Here is a 20545-nt window from a genome sequence, read left to right as displayed (position 1 = left end):
TTATCAAAGCTTTCCATTCTGTGGGTAAAATGGCCTTGTTCAAGCTTTAACTTGTAAATCATCTTTCAGGTACTTACTGGGTTGAAAGGTGACTCAGAAATAATTTCGTGAACAAATAAGATATAAATAAGGCTCCAGGATCCTGTTATTATTGGCTATAGCTAGTATGCAATTTTCCCTTATCATTCAAAGAGGAAGATGGAGATTCTGATGTAAGCAGGATGAACTAGTTTAAGTCAACATGACTAATGAATGATATAAAATATAAGAAAAAGGCCAAATAAAATAATGGAATAAACTTTAGTTTTCCATTTTAAAAGAAATACATTAGTATATTTTTCTGAGTGAGAATACATGCAATTTGATAATTTTAACAATTTAAACATAATGGTTTCCAACCAAAGAGAGACTTCATATAGTTTTTGATCATGTAACCCAAATGGATGACATGCTGTTTTAATTTCTGAACACTACTTAACATTCCATAAACAAGGTTTAATAGTTGTTGGGAAAATAGTGCTCATCAGTGAGATGAAAATAGAATCTCTGCTATTTTTTTTCATACTTTTTGAACTAAATATAACTCAGGATTCAGAGGACATATGCGTGCTCCAAATAATACAGAAAATAGCATCTCTTACCTTACTGCTTAATGATATGCTAGATCAAGAGTTGGCAACTTTATTTCTTTAGAACACTGGCTGTCCGAGTGAAACAGTGTGACTCTGGGAGGGGTGCAAAATCATTATACAAAATGTGAAATAGGACAACATATACCACTAAAACAAAACTTCTAGGCATCAGGCATTTTCTCACTGCAGCCAAAACACATATGCTTGAGTGCTCTCTCTCTCTGTGTATGTGTACATATGGATGAAATATAATTTCAGTGATTTCCCCAAGATCTTGCATGCTCAATCTCATAAGACCTTATATGTATGAAAACCTGGAAATCTCATGACACCTTGAAAACTTGAAACATACTGGCTATATTTTTTATTTTATTTTATTTTATTTTTTAAAATTTAAATCGTTTGGCACTGTCTAACTGTAGACACCTTAATGCATTATGTGCTGATGTGCTGATTTCTGTACTAATTGGTGGATTGAGTAGGAAGCAATTTCTCAAGCTCAGAAGTAAGATTATTTTAATCCAGTTTTTTTTCCTGTGACTATTAACTCAATTTAGTGTATGTATACTCATGATTTGATTTTAAGAGTTATAAAAACTTAACTAAAATTAAGGGCTATTTGGAAGAAGGACAAAGACAGGCATTAATTTAATCACAGCCATTTCTACCAGTTAGCAGGCAAGAAGGGGAATCTCAAGTGATAGATTATTTTATTTTTTCACAGAAATGGAATGGAAATGCTGTGAAAGACATCAAAATATTATGGACAATTTTTGGATATGGTGTTCTTATAGTCTGTCACAATGCCTAAGAGTTTCACAGGAGCTCCTTTCTTCCTCAGATATCAGCCACTTAATTATAAATTTAAAGCACATTTTTACAATGTATCATTCAGTGGAAATGAAAGCTTTTAAAATACTTTAACAGTATTTGAATTAACTGTAATTCCAACTTTTCTTTCTGAATTATGTGGGAAAGTCTTAGAAACTTTAAAACTGTTCCAGAATATTAAATTTCGAATTTTACCCATGGAGGCCTCTACTACAACATCCTTATACACTGTTCATTATTTAATTTAAACCTGACTGTTTGAGCGTTCTCTAGACTTGGCTGAAGGGCTTGTTTTCATATTACTGTGGCTGCTGGATTATGGCATATTTTCTCTGTGGTTGTCGGTAATACTTTTAAGCTGCCTTTCTTTCAGAGAACCTTTGGCCTGCTTTTGATTGCCGTGTATTAATAGAAAGTTGATGTATAAAATCTCGGCCTTTTGGCTAAGATCAAGTGTAGTATCTGTTCTTATCAGTATAAAAGAACTAAATTAAAAGTTTATTAATTTTAAACAGTGTCCTATAAATAGTAATGAAAGGATGCTATATAGTAATGCTTTGTATTTATACTTATTTTCAGTTGTTAAATTATTTCTGCCATTTTATAAAGCAACAAACATATTTCAGATTAGGTTTTCATGTATTTTGTTGATCTCGTGTATTTGAAGAGCTGTTATGTAGTTCCACATTGTTCTAATTTCAGATGACATTTGTTATGATTAAGTAATAAAGTTACTTCCTGAAGTAAGGCAAATCAAGTTATAAATTATTTTTCAGCCCTTTCACCCCACCCTCCATTAGCAGCTAATATTCAAACTTCATGGCACTGCTGTTTGCAAAGACAAACTCATTTTCAGCTGCAGCAAGTTTTGGAGAATTGACACAGTCCAATGGTTTTCTTTAGCTGAATACTTATTTAAAATTTCTTCCAGTTTTCCTCCAGTGGGAGTTTAACTTCCAACTGAATCTTATAGTGGGTTTACATCATTATTTCTTTAGTAATCTGTCTTTTTATTTGTTTAGTCATTAATTCTAATCAAGGTTTGACATTAGTTCTCTATTACTGATTTTTCCTTCAAACTGTTCAGAGAATGACTGCTGATTTTCTTCCAATATAAGGATCAATTGAGAATTACCAAGTGTCATTGTAAAAGCATACACAGTTCTGTAAAAAGTGTATCACGATCAACGGACAGTGTTTTGATTTTGTTCTTTTCAGATACTTTTTATGGCATATTTTTTAAATTTTCACATTGAGGGAGTCTTCTACAGAATTTCTTTTTATCTATGTGTAGATGGGATTGTATGAACAGTGTCTATCACTTCATGGCAACAGGCTGATTTGGTTTTGAAGAGAAGGATATATATTTCACATTTATATAGTTGCGCATCTTAGAACAACTTTGGGTGGCTTACAACCAGTAAAATAATATAAAAAAGTATAAATAGCATGGGAATCAGATATTACCATGAATCATTGACTTTATTTGATTAGTCTGTATAGTCATGGGATTGGTCACTGGTGACATAAATTGGTCAGGTTACCATTGTTTTGCTCCAAGTACTGGGCCTGAATATAGGACTAAAAGCTAATTATGTGAATGTTAAAAACATAAAATCTTTAAACTGTCTGCATTTATACTACATAGGTTTTGCCCAAGCTTCTAGTATCTAATTGTTAAAATAATTATGTCAGCAAAAAATCCAGGAACTGTAATCTATTTGAGGCTTCAGAACAGAGCATCTAAGCAATGGCTTTAAAGGTCAGCCAATACCAAGCATAGAAACTTTTCCCATATTTGATGTCAAGGCCAATGGCCACTGAGAAAACTATTAAAGAAGAAAGTATGGGACAAGCAATGGAGATTGTAGGAGAGGGCTTGAGTTCCATTTTGGCATCTGATTATGAGGGGAAATTATTAAAAAATCAAACAGAGACCTTGTGGATAGTGATACGGTTTGAGTATGACAGTACATGCGCTGTGTACTGATCCTCAGTGACAGAGGAGGACAAAAAAAAGATGATTTCCTCTTGCATACATTGCTAACAGAATAATCTTTTTCCTGGCCTTTGGATTGCTGCCATCTATTGCTTTGAGGCTTTTCTCCTAATAAATATTCATAGTAGATGCACACATACACATCACTTAGAACAGAATTTCCCCTTATTAAAACCTTCATCACTCAAGTCTTTGAAAATGAATCCACTATGTGTACACCCCCATGTCATTCTGCTTAAATAGTCCTTTCATTCATCCAAATTGTTAGGATACTGAGCTGCTTTGGAGCACAATTAAATTTGCACTCTAGCACTTTGGGATTGATTGTAAACCTTAATAATGTATGGGCTTAAAAAATGTTCTCAGTGCTATAATCTCAGTATTTTTGCTTCATGCTGAATAAGATATTAAGTGGCCATTCAAATATGGCTAAAACTATATTTCATGCATAAGCAGTTTCAGTTCCAATCTTCTCATTTCCTTTGTCTCTTAGAAGAGAGAAAAAAGTAGAAGAAAAAACAACTAGTCTTGATAATAGTACAGAATGTGTTGCTTTCTCTGCTGCTGTTCTCATGGTTTGTTTCTTAACAAAGATACTGTCAGCTGCATTTAAGTCAGAAGCTTTAATAACTGTCAACCACAGCAGATGTAGGTGAGATGTTGAAATGAATAAGTAGTCCATGCCAGCTCATGATGTAACTATAGTTTTAGATGGTTTTATTTTTATCCAAAAATCTGAAGTACATCTCATGGGAGGGAGGGTCCACATATTCAGGAGTTCTCTGCTCTCTCCCCCATATTCTATCAACACAATGATCTGTAATCTTAAAAGAGGTACCTGGATTGGCCAAAGGAAGAACATAGCATGAACTGGTTTTGGATTCACTGTGTGCTAATAATAGCAGTGTATATTTAAAGTGAATATCTGAATGGAAAAAAAATATTTTTTTCAATATAAATTCAAGTGCTGAGTCTGAGCAAAGCATGTGTAGAATAAAATATGGAGGCTAGTTTGGACATAATACTTAAACTGTTGGGATTAAACTATTGCCGAGCATCATGACAATAAATTTCAGTGAGCTTCAGGTTACCTGCTCAACTCATGTTCCTTTCTCCTCCTTCCAGTTTAGATAACCATGTCATCTAAATCCAGGCAAACATGATTTAGCTATAGTTAGAGGAAACAAGGTGACTTTACATGATACATTATGGAGCTATTTGAAAGAAGCCAACTGTAGCTAAAATTAACCATCATTTAGGATTTGTGTAACACGCTAAATTTGTTTAAAACTAAATAGATAGCAGAAGCTTCTGAAAAGCTCCTCCTAGGAGAATATTGTGAATGAAAGGATCTCTGATATACACAGATAGCCAGATGCAGCCTCTGGTTTCTAGCAATATAACTAGATCTGGTGAGGACTACTGTGCATGATAGGAATTACTACCTTTTCTAATGGGCTGGATTGCTCAGAAGCTTCATGCTTCTATTTCTCCTAAATTTCTTATAACCTAGAGACTATCAAATCAAATCTTTATTATGGTCAAGACCAGCCCAGGATAAGGAGGGTGGGGTACAGTCAGTTAAAAGCATAGAAAATACATTAAGATCTAATATAAAAAGCTAAATTATATACATATAAAACACAGAAGTCTAAAAGTAAAGGAAAAAAATCTGAAAGGAGGGGTAGGAGCATTAGATGGGTGTAGGGGAGCATGAAGGTTAGTAGATCTGTCAGTACAGTACTCTAATGTGATGAACTAGATGCTCATTAAATTTAGTTTATGGCACCAGTCATCATCTGGCGAATTTTAAGCACTCCTGAGCAGAACCTGGCAACATTGTATGCTATAGCAGGGTTGGTATCTAACAGCAGGGAGGTGTAAAACTGTCCTGAGCGCCCTGGGTATTTATACAGTATTGGTAAAATGAGGCTAGTATGAATGTCTCTCTAATACAGACATTGGAGGAGCACATGCTCTGTTGTTTCTATGGGACCAGAGTCACAGGGGAATTGTCTCTCTGGGTAAGGAATTTTCCTATTGGCCTTCAAGGACAGCTGAGGGGAGGGTGTGACATCATCCCAGAGTAGTGGCCCTCCGATGGTTCGGTACCTTGAGTTTAGTTAAGTATGTCATAGGGGAGGCAGAATACCTGCTGGAAAGCTAGAGAGTAATTTGTACACTCACCATACTACTCTGATCAGGAGGATGGGCACTGCAATCAAGGATATTGATTTATTCTAGTGTTAGTATAGTGGTTTTTTCTTCCCCTTAACATTATGGGTTTTATTTAGGTTTGAGTTAAGACAAGCCTTCTCAAAGGCACATGAAAATTATTTTGATTCATGCTGCAGAGTTCTGAAAGAGAGAATCAACACCAGAGTCCTCTCTTTCTGAAAAGTCTTATACTGTACTTTTGTTTTCTGAATTCCAAGATGTTTTCATATACCATCTAACCATATATTTAGAAGTTGTTTTTTGAAGTGATTAACTTTATCTACAACCCTGCCAAATTATTCAGATTTATGACATGTGCCAACATTGGACTGGTAAGGTATACATTGTCATTAAATAAATATAGACTTTATATGTCTAACTGCAGTATGTAATAGCCTTATTGCCAGCAAAATCAAACAAATTGACATTTTGTAGAGGTAACTAAGTTACTAACTAAGGTAATTCCCATTTCTCAGAAATGTGAAATCTGATCGAGATTGTGCTGGCCACAAGTCTAATGAAATTAATAAGAGTAAATGGAGGATATCTTTCATGGAACTCACTTTTAAAGCTTTTGTTCCACAGGATTGTGCTTAAAATCCTTTGATGGTAGCCTGCACTTACAAGACACACACAATCTATCGTGGGTTCGGAACTACCAGCAAAAAAGCTTATGAATTTGAAGTTATTTCTTCATCAGACATTTTGTATAATGGTAGTATAGTCAAAACATGCACATAATATAGCCCTAGGCAACTTTGCCAGTGTAGCTGGGAAAAAGTGAATAATGTGGGCATAATTTGTCTGTTCTGTAAATTAAAATATGAGAAATAGTGTTAAAATACTGATGCATCCTGTACCTCTTATGAAGAGTTAGCAAGGCCTTTTGTAAAATGTGAAGACTAGACCCCAGACCCAAAGAAGCCTGCCAGTACTACTGGCTTCTGTTTTTCTTCTCTTTTGTCTGGTGACCTGACCTGAGATCGCTCTGTTCGCTATACATAATACAGTAGGACAGTATTTCTCAACCTCAGCAAGTTTAAGAAGTGCAGACTTCAACTCCCAGAATTCCTCAGCCAGCAAGTCCATACATCTTAAACTTGCTGAGGTTGAGAAACACTGCAGTAGGATAAGTGATATCTCAGCTTAGATGTAATTGTTTAATGTGCATAACCAGTTTTACACTGTATTCCTTAAAGTGAGAAAAGAAACAGGTCATACTTCAAAATAGTATAGATAACTGCATCTAGAAACAGATCTCAGTGTTTTGATTGAATTGTATAATCATCTAATTGCAGATAACACTTAAAGCAGCCATTAACCATTGACTTAGAACATTGATATATTGCTGAAATATGCTGTGGATTCATACAGAGTCTTTTTGTTTTCCCAAATTCACTGCCTGTCTTCATTTTGGATTCACTCCCATAAAAATCCCACAGTAACTCTTCATTTTATTTTTAATGATAACTTTCCAGCCTATTTTATTGTTACTAAAAAACAATTCCCCGATTTGTAAAGGCAGATACCTATGTCCGAAACACTTTTTTTCCCTATTGCAGTTGATGTGGGAATCATGTAGTTTAATAATGGCATCCACGGTTCTTCTTTTCATGTGCCCATGGGAACAAAATGTCATTCCTCTTCTTTCCCAGAATGAAATAGAATCACATACCAACACCCTGCCAGGGAAACTAGCAGCCTGGAACTTGAAACCACTGCTGACTTTCTCACCTGTAGTGTATCGCAGGCAGATGGGAGTAAGAATTGGCGTAAAGAAGTTAGACTTGTGGAAGGTGATGTTCATAGACTCAAAGGGCTCTGGGCTGGATCCCAGTTGTAAGCACAGAGAACAGACAGATGGATACAACATGTTCCAAATGTTGTTTGTGAAAAGTTGCTCACCTTCTGTCATACCCAGCACATTGCTTTTTCTTTTCATTGTTCTTTGCTGCTCTTAGTCTCAGGTAACTAACTTTTGTCGTGCTCTATTTTAAATCAGTTACATCTGAAACCAAATCCTAAGAATAAATCCTAAGGAGCTCCATTAGACTTTTTTTTCCTAATGTATTACGCTTTTTATTGATATAGGAAAAGAACCATAGGAGTAACTGGCACTAATGAATGTATATTATTCTATTGTTTAAAACTAGAAAATGACAGATGGAGAGATCTCAGCAGGAAATATCCCCTTCAGGTTGAACAGCCAAGTGCCAACATTTGGGACTGCTTGCCTGACAAAAGGGATGAAAGCTCCCTATGGCAGAGAGAGCCAGCTAACACATGCTCAGTGACCAACTTGATCAAGGATCTCAGCCTTAGTGACCGCAATGGCAACCCGTCAGCACCTCCCAGCAAGCGCCAGTGCCGATCACTCTCTTTTTCTGATGAGATTAGTTGCCGGGCTTCATGGAGGCCTATAGGATCAAAGGTCTGGACTCCTGTAGAAAAGAGACGGTGCTATAGTGGGGGAAGCGTGCAGCGCTACTCCAATGGATTCACAACCATGCAGAGAAGTTCAAGCTTTAGCCTTCCTTCCAGGTCAAGCACTCTTTCCTCATCATATGACCAGATGGGATTTAGCAACAGATTTGGGTGTCAGCCATGCCAAGGAATGCGAAAGTCAGCCACTTACGGACAGACAAGTGATATTTGGGGTAATGATCACAGCTCTTCCGAGAGTGGCAGGATTGACATCCAACGATCACTTTCTTGTTCCCATGATCAAATTTCCTTTTCGGAATATTGTCTGCCCTCAGCAAACAGTACACCTGCCTCAACACCAGAGCTGACAAGGCGCTCCAATGGGCTTTCTCGAAGTCGGTCCCAACCATGTGTCCTTAATGACAAGAAAGTTGGAATTAAACGAAGACGACCCGAAGAGGTAAAGGAACAAAGACCTTCATTGGACCTTGTCAAGATGACACAGGTAAGAATTGATTACCTCACACTAGGAATAGCATGGTCAGGCCAGACGTTTACAAAACAACTAAGGGGTTTATTTATATATAGTAGTCTGCACTGTTTTGACACTGTTGTGCGGTAAAACTCAGAAAAATGAATAGTTTCTTTACCTAGTTGAATTCCATATCTTCGCTCTCTGAATGGGTGAAAACTGCTGTAATTAATATTTCCTCTAACAGCCCTGAGTTTAGGGCTCTTTTCATCTTCATTCTGAACACTTCTGTTCCAAAAAAAAATGTATTTTGAAAATTTAATTCCTTTTATAATCTAACATTCCAATAAATCTAGCATTTTTTACAGTTCAGCATTATTGAAACTGAGTTGTTTTCCTCTAGGAAGAAAGATATTGGCAATATTTTTTAACTTTTCATTGTTATATAAAACTGCTGAAGAGGTGCTTATATACAGAAGAGGTGAGTATATACTGTGGAAAATGGAGGAAACCTCAAAGGCACTAGTGTTCACCTAATTTCTGTTTGAATTCTCCAAACTAGGGGGTTCATTGTCTAATGAGCTTTGACTTCAGAGTTAGAACTTCTGTAATTTTCCATTCATTGTTGCTCTTCTCTTCTGTGGCAGTACTTTCCTATTTACTCAGGAATCCAAAAGGTTGAACAGATAAGAGATCTGAACTATCTATCAGAGGATGTGACACCCATACATTTTTTACTTTCAGAACATACTCGCAAAGAAGTAGTTTTAAAAACTGCTCAGCGCATAACTGAGCTGTAGGAAGTCTTAAGGAACAGCATGCCAAATCAGTTTCATTCTCTTATCTAATAACTAAAGTGTTATGATTCAGTTCAGTCATTAATTTTATATTCACTGCTTTATAAAATATTGGTACTTTTGTACCAATATTTTATAATCCAGAGATAAATCAGGCTTGAAAAGTAGCTTCCAGCTAGCAGTGCATTAGTTGCTTTTGTATCATAATTCCAGTTTTGCTACCATGACGTGTTTGTGGCCTGGCCTCCATAGCCATAAGGCTGCAAACATTGGCTGTAGGCATGTAAAACAGCTGTTGTATCTCCAGGAGACTTCAGCTTTTCTTAGACTAAATGCTGCCTTGAATTGTATCTAATTTTGGTATTTCTTCTGAATGAAATATGCTGCACTAAATGTTCATACAATTTTGTTAAGCAAATACTCCTTTCGTTTTTTACTTTCCTTTACCTGATTGAAATGACTCTTGACTGTAGGAACTTCTTTTTTCCCCTCCTTTTTGTGATGTATTTTATATATCCTTGGCTGATTGATTTGCTTTTGTGTAACCCTTTTCTTCCCTAGTGAAGTTTGGTAAATAAAAAGGGTAAGGAAATAACATGCTTGGGTTCGGGGGTAAATAGTACATTAAACAGCTTTGGAATTTGTGGTTTGAAAATGTGTGAAATGTAATATGCTAAGCTACTTTTATTAGCCAATAAACTGGATAAGTAATTAAAAAAAAAGAGGTATATTATGCCTTATGAGTCCTAAGTTGAAATTCTACAATTTGAACTTATGAAGAGCTTTCTATTCTTTTGTTCTTGTAGAAACCATTTAGAATATATAGTTCTGTGTATCTACATCCAGATATATCTGGGTATTCAAGGAAGTATCCCAGGAAGAGATAGAAGTGGGAGCTAGAAAAGGAATCTCTAAATGAAATGATTCTTTGTATTGCTTAAGTTTTTTTTACCAGCAGGGCTTTAAGTATATCTCGCATACGTTCAGCAGAGCATTGGGGACTTTCAATTGCTTTATTGGGATACAAAGACTAAGTGCAACTATATTGAAAAGGTGTGCCTTTTGAAATTGCTCTGCGGTAGGAAAATGTACAACAAAACCCTTATATTACCAAGGACGCATAAAGGCAGGGAAGTGATAAACTTGAACTGCTATTATATTTACCTCCATGGAGACTGCTAGAACCATAAGGTAAATATTAGGGTGTAGATCTAATCTGAAAATTGAACTTAGATCCCAATGAAATCAGTGAGATAATTTAAACATAGATTGAGCGGTGTTGGTATCAAATGAAGAACAAAGTTCAAAAAACACACTCTCGTTCCAATCCCAATTATTTAAGCCTCTCAGAATCATCAGCGATTCAAATGACTTTCCCAGTGTCAGCATAGATTTTCTTCTGTCAAGAAAACAGCAGTTCTACCTTACTGTTCATATATTGCATTGCCAGTCTTAATACATCCTTTATAGTTCAGCAGGTGTCAGTCAGTTCATATACTTAAGTATGTGTTTACAGCAGGGTTCCTCTACCTTGGCAACTCTAAGCTGTGCGGACTTCAACTCTCAGAATTCCCCAGTGCTGGCTGGGGAATTCTGAGAGTTGAAGTCCGCACAGCTTAGAGTTGCCAAGGTAGAGGAACCCTGGTTTACAGTATCTCTCTCTCTCTCTCTGTTAATTAAAAAGTAGTCAATGACTGGACATGTTTAAACCCTATTTCTACCAGTTAATTGCTCTGATTAACATTTCACTTGATTTGCTAGAGAGCTACATGAGATTTTGATTGAGCAAACAACTTATATGGAAAGATATAGCCATCTCTTTATCTCCACATTGTTCTGATCAAATGCAGAGCCCCCTGCAGGTACATTTCATTTAAAACAATGGTAATAAATGATTCATGTTTCTCCTATATCTTGCCCACTTCAAAACACTGAATGGGACAAGGTCAAATTTAATCATACAAGACAGAAATCCTTCCAAGTAATGGACCATCTGTAGTTTAAAGTTGGATACGCAGAGTATAATGAATAGTTGCATTTATTTACTCTTTTAAAGATTGGATCAAAGCTTGTGGATCCTTCTTAACCAAAGACTCCTCGTATTTGCCAGTTACCTCTGTGATGATGGGCATATTTTCCCAGATTTGGTTGATTCACTAGCCATAACTCTTCCTGATTAAATAAGAATTTAATCTTAATTTAATTTTTATTCATGCCTAATGTAGTACCGAGAGCCAGTTTGGTGTAGTGGTTAAGGCATCAGGCTAGAAACCGGGAGACTGTGAGTCTAGTCCCACGCTAGGCACAAAGCCAGCTGGGTGACCTTGGACCAGTCACTTTCTCTTGGCCTTAGGAAGGAGGCAATAGCAAACTACTTCTGAAAAGCCTTGCCAAGAAAACTTCAGGGACTTGTCCAGGCAGTCTCCGAGAATCAGACATGATTGAACGGATAAAAAATAAAATAGTTCTAGGGTAAACTGTTACAGTGTCTCGCTGTAGGATACTTTAACTGACACAGAATGTCAGATTGTTGTCTCCAGTTTGTCACAAACTGGAGGTTTCATTCTCTAAGTGCAGCTTATTTCTATATATAAATGTTGTCTTTTCAGCTGGTATAAAATTGTGTGTATGTTTTAAATCACAATCATATTAAGCTTACTGCTGTCTGAATTTATTCAGGATCCAGTCAAACTCCTTATACCAAAAGTTGATAATTTGAAATAGAATTTGATAATACTGTATAATACAAGCTTTCTTGTAATTTTAGAAATGTAGCTCAGCTTAAGTTGTTTTAATAAATCTAACCTAAGCTCAGCTTGTTTTATAAATCTATATATTCTCCAGATTAATTTTGTGTTCCTCAGTAATTATAGCATAGTGTCCTGGATATCAAAATCTAAAATATTAATACTGGTCTATGACTGTGATAAAGATTTGATTTGATTTCTAAAATACTTTTATAATATTCCTACTTTATCCTGAAAAGGTTAGGAGAACAATCCTGTGTGCTACTGAATATATAAAGTAGCTAAATGAGAAAAGTAGCATTTTCACACTTTAAGTAAATTTTCTGTTGAGGGTGCCCCCAAACGTTGATGGGGTACTATATGTGACAGTGATGCAAAGCAACACAGTATGTTCTGCTGTACAGCAGGATTCCTACTGTGCAAAACAATACATGTTCTCGTCTTCCACATCTTTGGAGTTAACAATTTCTCTTGTGTGGGTCCTTGTGTGATCTTACCATCTGGATGGAAGAACTAAATAAATTAGTCCCAAATGGCAAATCAGAGACCTAAAAAGCCCAGCTTGATAGAATACTACAAGAAGGCATTCAGGCAAAGCAAGCTTCCATGTAATTGTAATTGTGATCAACCTTTTTCATCATATGCTGATTTTAATGAATGCAAGAAAAGGAAAGAAAACAAAACAAAACAAAAAACCCATCAAAACCATGGTCATATTCTCCTAATTTATTAGTTAGTTAGATGCCATCATCAAATTAACAAATGCTTGCCAGCTGTTTTAGTGTTGCTTTGTGCAAAATGCTGTGCCTTAAATGTACCTTAACAAGAGATCAGAAAGCATTTCCTTTAGAGATGGGCTGTAGCCAATTAGAATTTTTTAAAAGAAAACTGAAAAGGGGATGGCCAGAACTAGTTGTGGCTAGGGTTTAAATGGATTAGGGCAAAAGGAAGTTGAAATCGTTCTTGATTTTCTCACACAAATGCTAAACCTAAATGATTTCCAACATATGTTAGAGATATTGTTGTATCCTGAAAAATCAGAAAGCTTTAAGTATACTTTAAACACTGAATAGCCTTAAACAAGTCTCACATTCAATCCTTCTTGCCTTAATTGATAATAATGATTGTTTTAGGCCTAACAAATGTATAGAGACAGGAAAGGTTGTAGATGTGCATACATTGAAATATAATTATGTTTTTAAAAAGGGGGATAGAAGTATCAGAAGTTATTAATCCTGTCAGTTTAATAACTTGTCCAGGTTAGGACATTTTCACAGCTGACTGCCGTATGACTGGAGAGTTTCCAGTACAGGTAGTCCTCAGGTTATGACCACTCATTCTGCGACAGTTCAGAGTTATGATGGCACTGAACAAGGGGGACTCAACAACCAGCCCTCGAAGTGTCCTTGCGGTCACACGATCTCAATTCAGGTGCTTGGCAACCAGCTCACACTTACGACTTGCAGCATCCCACGGTCACATGATTTGCAGTCTTCCCTGCCAGCTTCCCACAAGCAAAGTCAATGGGGAAGCTGGCAGGAGGTCGCAAGTCACTCTGGTAAGTCACTGCTTTTTCTCCTGAGGAGCCCCCAGGCACCACCCCACAGCGCCTACCCATGCTCCTGCACTCTCCCTGCAGCACCCTCCCATCCCTGCCTGCATTCCATAGCACTCACCCGCCTGCTGGGCTGCTGTGAGCCGCCTAAGGAAAGGCTTATTGTGACTGGGCCTTGCAGTCGCATTGACTTTGCTTGTGGGAAGCCGGCAGGAAGTCACCGTCACATGATGTCTTCACTTAACAACCTGCGATCCTTGCTTAACTATGGCAACGGGGACTGCTGGGATCACCGTTGCTAAGCAATGTGGTCATGTGATGTCTCGCTTTACAACCGCATCGCTTAGTGATGGAAATTCCAGTCCCAGTTACCATTGTTAAGCAAGGACTACCTTTATTTTTATGCTAATACATACTTCAGACTGCTGGATCTGTCAGTTGTTAGATTATTGAGTTGATTTTTCTTACCTTTTTAAAAAAATAATAGCATTTACTCAAAATGTGATCCAAAACACAAAAGTGGTTTTAAAGGTTAGGTATGTTTACCCCCTCCAGTTTTTTTTTTACTGCCCTGACACTAATAGAACTGCTTATTATGCATTATTGTTTGAGGACATTAGATACATATTGATGTAGTGAAAGTTCATACAGCAGTGAACTGGGATATTTGTATGTATTCTGGTGGGACCACAATAAAGTCATTTGTAGTGACTGGCAAAAAAGGACATTGCCTAAGGCGCTGGAGTAATTCAGGAGACTAGGGTCCCTGTTCTCAATCTTTCCTTCATTTTTTCCTTGTGACCAAGGAAAGTTGTTCAGTTTTTGTGAACCATAATCTACTGCTGTTTATAAAGATCACAAAGATTCCTAGAAAGTAGGCTTTGTAGAAAAGAGGAGAGGCAAAAAAAAAAAAATCAAAACCAACACTGCCTTTTTTTTTCCAAAGGAGCCCAGCAGAGAACACAGGAGGCAGGACTCTTCTCCCACACAGGCAGCAATTCTGTGGTCATCCTTCAAGGTCAAAAAGGGAATCTCCGAACCTTAACTTATTCATGATCAGTCTTTCACCAGTTAATTGGCAAAGTATTTTATTTATTTACTTCCCTCATTCCTTCCTTACTAGATTTATAAAGCCACCCAACTCAATAAACTAAAAACAAAAAATAAACCACATGTGCAAAAACATATAACATTAAAACATATACAATATATAAACATCAGGTACAAAATATACTGTCACCTTCATTTGATCACCAGCTGTGGTCAATATAATGAAAACCTGGCTCCTCTCATGAAAACTGCCCATTCTTTAAGATGACTCTTGTGCCCTTTTGTATATGCTGTTAACCATGGGAGAATGGCTGGTAGCTCTGTGTAAGAATGCTTTCTCGGTACAGTAGTAGCAGTGTGTGTGGAATGTCTTGCTGTAAGAGCTTAACTCCTCTTTATCTGTATTCTGCTGACAGTTGAGGAACTTTCTTTCTAAACAAGCTTTCTACAGATGAATTTGATTTGCTGTTACCCTTTTTTAAAAAAAAAATTACTGTAGTAACTGCGGTAATGGGCTTTAATAAATGCTTTTATGCCAAATATTTTGTAAGCTGGTTTGAGCAACTCCTTGGAAAATAGATTTAGTTTATTTATTTATTTATTTATTTTTCAGATTTCTATTACCTCCTGTCTCTCTTAAAAGGGGGACTCTGGGTGGGTTACAATAAAATCAAAATTAAAAGCATATAAATTACAATATAATTTTTAAAAGTTTCTTTTAAAACTTCATAGTATGACAGTATGACAGACACAGGAATCAGTGATTTTTAAGTTGCATTTAAAAATCACAGATTCCTGTGTCTATCATACTGTCATACTAAGAAGTTTTACTGTTACCGTAGTATATACTTATACTATTTTCTACAAAATAATAATTAAAAAATCCTATATAATTACATACCACTAACATATTTTCATGTGTACATTTCAGAGTTTTCTTACCATTGAAGAACTGGGTTGAAGAGTGCAAAGGTTAAGCATTCTGAAACATGTTTGATTATAGCCTTCATAAGTCTGAATCAACATTTCTGCTCATTTGCTTATCACCTAACATTCATATATTTGGGGTGAAGAAAAAAAGCAAAAGTACTATTGATTAAAGATCCCTTTTGTTCCCTTGTGCCTTTCAAGTGCTGTGCTTCTACCTGCAAAGCTGCTAGTTATCAGCACCATTGGTTCTTGAATTTATTTTTTATAGGATTATGAACATTTAGAAGTTCTGCAGTTTTTATCTCTAATTAATAGAGTTTATCCTTAGAAATTCCAGAGTGAGTATCTGGTTTGCAAGAAAGGAAAAGTATTGAGAGCTACATGGTTGCTTACCCCAAAAGGGAACAGCATGATGGGTGTGAATTCCTACAGAAGATATTCATGTTCTATTACATAAGTATCAAATGCAACACTCTTAAGAATTGTAGCATCACACTAGATCAGTATCTTTAATAAATACTTTAAGATTCACTGGAAGAGAAGAGGTTTCTGAAAGAAGGTTAAATGTGATTGTTTGTAACCACTTAATTATAACATGTTTGCACACTCCGGGATTCACATTCTCTCTTCATAATTACTAATATTGATCTTGCACGTGCACAGTAGAGTTGACTTGGAAACTGGTTTGTGCAAGATAGAATCTGCCTGGGTGCCAAAGCAGAAATCTCATGTTTCCATTTTCAGAGTGGCTAGTTGCAATTCTGCCAGATCCCTTGTGATTGGGGTGGTGATGGGGGTGGGGGTCCATTTGAAATTTCACTTGGATCTTGGTTCCTGTGGGAATCTGGATGAGTAGTTAGACATGGTTATATATATGGTCTCTTAAAAGAGAGAGAGAAAAAAACGCCTATCCTATGAGTACCAAACATTATACAACTGGCCCTTAATGCTGTCACTTCTTTGAAAGGAATTTTGTTAGTGACTTTAGGGTGATTTGTGCAAATATCTACAGCTTCTGTAGGGACAGCCTCTCCTGCTGCCCCCTACAGAGCAATAGAAAAGAAGGCTGCTACATCCTTTGAACACTGAAAAGCTTTCAGTTTAAAAATATATGTGTGAGAAACATTGTACTCAGGCAAGTTTAGATATTCAAAACCTCCAGCGCATATAACACTTCACTGTAGCATTTGAGGAACAGTAAGTGGGGTTTTGTGTTTGTTTCTTTTTGTTCATGCAGCAGCAGAACAGCTGCTCATAGAGCTTCCTTTCCCTCCTTTTCGTTTTTTAAATGTTGTTTTAATCCCAGACATCAATCAAACCACAACACTAAAAAGGAGCACAGAAGCACAATTGGTTCTAGTGTTGCCCTTGACATGCTTCTCTCTGATTGGGAAAGTAGGGAGATAGAATTGTAGAGTAATATAATAGAATTACATTAACTTCTCCCCATAGTAGGATGAAGGGTGGTGGTGAATGGTGCTGCTGAGCTTTTGAAGGGGACTGTTAAGTGCCCCAGTAAATGACTTAATTTACACTATTTACACTATTTTAATAGCCTGTGCAAGAAATCATAAAATCATTCAAATTCAGTGCATGGCTACCACATTCCATGATCCTCATTGGTCCGATAGGGTGTGCTGAGCTCTCATAGGGAGCAATGTTGTATCAAATAAGCAGCCAGGTAAGTCATAGCAGAGTTGTCAGATCTCTGAGCAAGGTCAGAGCTATGGCAGATGGGGCACACGTGTTACATTATTATGGTAAATGTAAATGGAAAGGATGTGCAGAATCTGATTCACACATTGCACTAAGTCTCGGTTTGTTGAACCGTGGCCTATAGGGTAAGCCAGAAAGAAACCACATTCTGACTTTTCCTTATCCGTGGAACTAGCCACAGAGGCAATAACTTCCAAGCCGATACTACCAACTGCTATGACCTGGGGGAGTAGAGGGTTTTCTTCCCTCCTGTGTTGCATGGAGGTTCAATGCTACACAGAACTACGGTATTCTTTTACAGTACTAATTTTCTGCCTCCAAAACAAAACATATACTACCTTTGTACAGTTTAGGCACGTGTTCAGTTTTTTTTCATTTGCCATTGCATTTGAGATTGATGATGGAGCCGTTAAAGTTACCACTTCAGTTTTATAAATGTTCTATCTATCTATCTATCTATCTATCTATCTATCTATCTATCAAATTTGTCACCGCCCATCTCCTCCCACTGGAGGGCGGTTTTAGTTTGATGTGTTATCTATTGTATTTTATACGTATTTATATGGTAGCCTTTCATTATACACATTTAAATAGGCAATAAGTATGCGTTTAAAATAAATAATAGCAGGGAATGGCCATATATGATCCACATTGCTTCTTAATGGCTTCGCTGATGGTAACATAATTAAGGTGGTGGTCAGAGATCTGTGGCCAGTTCTTTCAACACCTGCTATCTAAAATGTATGACAGTTACTGTCAACATGAAGAGTAAATCCTGAGCCAAGAGGGTTTTGAAGCTCTAATGAAGGATGGGAGATAGAGGTTGGACACTTTAAAACATCCCAAAAGTTCAGCTATACCTGAACCCTTTCATTCTGTTCTTCTTATAACGAAAAAAAAAGTTTCTGTGTTTGTGTGTTGATTATGAATATGGCAGACAAGCTGAGGATTAAAGCTTCAGAGAAGCATCTTTAATTCTAAAAAAATGGATTCAAAGTGGGTGTTAATTGCCACAGTTCAACCAAAACTTAAAACAGTACTGCTTTTGAAGGGCAGCAGCCTTAAGCAAAGTGATTTTCAAAATAAGTAAGTCACAGGAAAATCCAATTCTACTAGAATGCAGCAATATAAATCTTACTGCCTGAAAATAATAACCAATAGAAATTACTTGAAGCATAAAGGCATGATAGTGATGAAATAATATCTAATGTCAATTTCATGAATTATACTTGAAGACTGAAAATTGATCAGATTGGGCTGTAAATATTTTTAGAAGTCCTGGCCCATCAGTCTATTCTCATTCAGGATAAGGAAACATCCTGATTTCAAAAACCGAGTAGCTTACTATGCAACTATCAACTCTAGAAGAACATTATTATTTACCACTACCCATACATAAAATACATAGGTCTATCTATTCAGAATTCTCCCTTCACTTTAATAAAGGAAGCAGTTCTCTACATATATGTTGTCTCATATAAAATCATCCCCATTATTAAAGCAAGTGGGAGATCTTTATGGAGGAGCTTTGTATATGTGCTATAGGCTTACAGCCCCACTTCCATAAAGGATTGCTAAATAAGTTGCACTGTAATGTCTTATTACTTCTTATAAGCTAACACATTCATTAAGCATAAGATTTCATGGACTTCTAGATGCATTCAGTGTTTTCTTGAACAAGGATTTTTTATACATGGATAAAGCCATTGTGAAAATAAACAGAGGAGGAGCAGCCAGTGAGTAAAGTGCTATTTTAGCAATATTGTCCCCTTCCAAACTGAAGTCTGCCTGAGCCACTAAACATTTATTTATTTGAAAAATACATGTACTGTCTTTTTCAGTAAGACTTAAGCCCAGAATTCAGTTCAAATCCAACTACAGGTCATCAACGTCATTTTAAAACAAAACATATTTAAAACTGCCTAAGCTTATCCTCCTTACAAATCTTATTCTATATTAAGAATCCTTAAAAGAAGAACCAAAAGGTGGGAAGCTTAGTATGGAGTTAAACCTGCTTTTGTTGTTAGTTTCCTGCCATAGCTATGTCCTACCCCTACTTCACATTCTTAGAATTTTGATAGCTTTGTCCTGTATTTCATAACATAGTGGCTGCCTGACAAATGGAAAAAAACCATTCACATACAGAGCCATGGTGATTATTGCATTATATGCAAAGTCAAGAGTGCCCTGTAGAATTGCCTTCAGTATCCATGATAATGACTGAACTAAAGTTTGTGGAGGAGATACAAAAGGTTCTGGAAGAAATGAGCTTTGTCTTAAAGTTGCTTGGCTTGTCTGTACCTCTTAAGTTTATTAACACATACTGCACATGATGGTTTTCCATAGGGACATGAAGTGAAAAGACCTTGTGAACTGTAAGATAGCATATAATAAAAATTAATTATAGCAATGTCTGACTTTGTCAAACTATGGTAGAGCTAATATATCTGATAAAACAGAAACATGAACAAATGTATAGACTTTTATATAGAGAGACACTAGTCCCAATCTAGAACTTTAGATTAATGGGCATCTTCTAGTCCAACAGATAGTCAATGCATGAGGAGTATGAATTAATGAACATTTATAGATTCATCTATATAGGATACTATTAAGTGATTAGAAATCAAGATGTGTAAATAAATCTATCAAATATTGCATCCTTCCTCAGCCTGTTACTTTCCATAAATGTTGAAACTACAGTTCCCAAAATACACAGCTGGTATTAGCTCAGTATAGTCAAGAAGACTTATTTTGAATATTTTTTTTCTGTATAATGTTGATAACTAACATCTTTTCATCACTAAAAATAAGCAAATGGCATATTTGCAAAGTTACTATTGTTTTAGGCTACCTAATGACCATGATCATGTTGATGATTCTCTATAAAAGATCTTTAGCATTTTCTAGAGAACCACACTTCTAAGAGTTTCCTGGGAGACATGAATGAATCCCTCCAAAATCATCTTAAATCTGTAGTTGGATTTGCCCTGAAATTATCAAGATTTAGGACGGAACTGGAGAAAAACGTGAAAATTCTCAGAATTTAGAATTTGTGCAAGGAAGCAAAGAGTCCACAGCTGTGAAGTAATTTAATATATCTGGATCCTAAGAAGGCTAGATTTGGATGGCAAATTACATAGTGAATTGTACAATGATGGCATCAGACCCAAAA

The 20545-nt window shown here is 36.3% G+C and overlaps 1 protein-coding gene and 1 pseudogene across 2 annotated transcripts in view; both read left to right on the top strand.

The window, feature by feature from the left end:
- The window catches only part of FAM53B (family with sequence similarity 53 member B), a 121769-nt gene that overhangs the window by 58372 nt on the left and 42852 nt on the right, over positions 1 to 20545 (top strand). For both annotated transcript variants that reach the window (XM_063307323.1, XM_063307322.1), the window contains exon 5: positions 7833 to 8608. In XM_063307323.1, the coding sequence (XP_063163393.1) occupies positions 7833 to 8608 (776 nt within the window). The remainder of the gene's footprint in view (positions 1 to 7832; positions 8609 to 20545) is intronic.
- On the top strand, positions 1887 to 1986 carry LOC134500585 (U2 spliceosomal RNA; annotated as a pseudogene).

The sequence above is a fragment of the Candoia aspera genome, chromosome 6 (assembly GCF_035149785.1).
Source record: "Candoia aspera isolate rCanAsp1 chromosome 6, rCanAsp1.hap2, whole genome shotgun sequence".
In the NCBI taxonomy this organism is placed as follows: domain Eukaryota; kingdom Metazoa; phylum Chordata; class Lepidosauria; order Squamata; family Boidae; genus Candoia; species Candoia aspera.
Note: the sequence above shows the minus strand (reverse complement) of the source record. Positions and strands in the feature narration are given on the sequence as shown.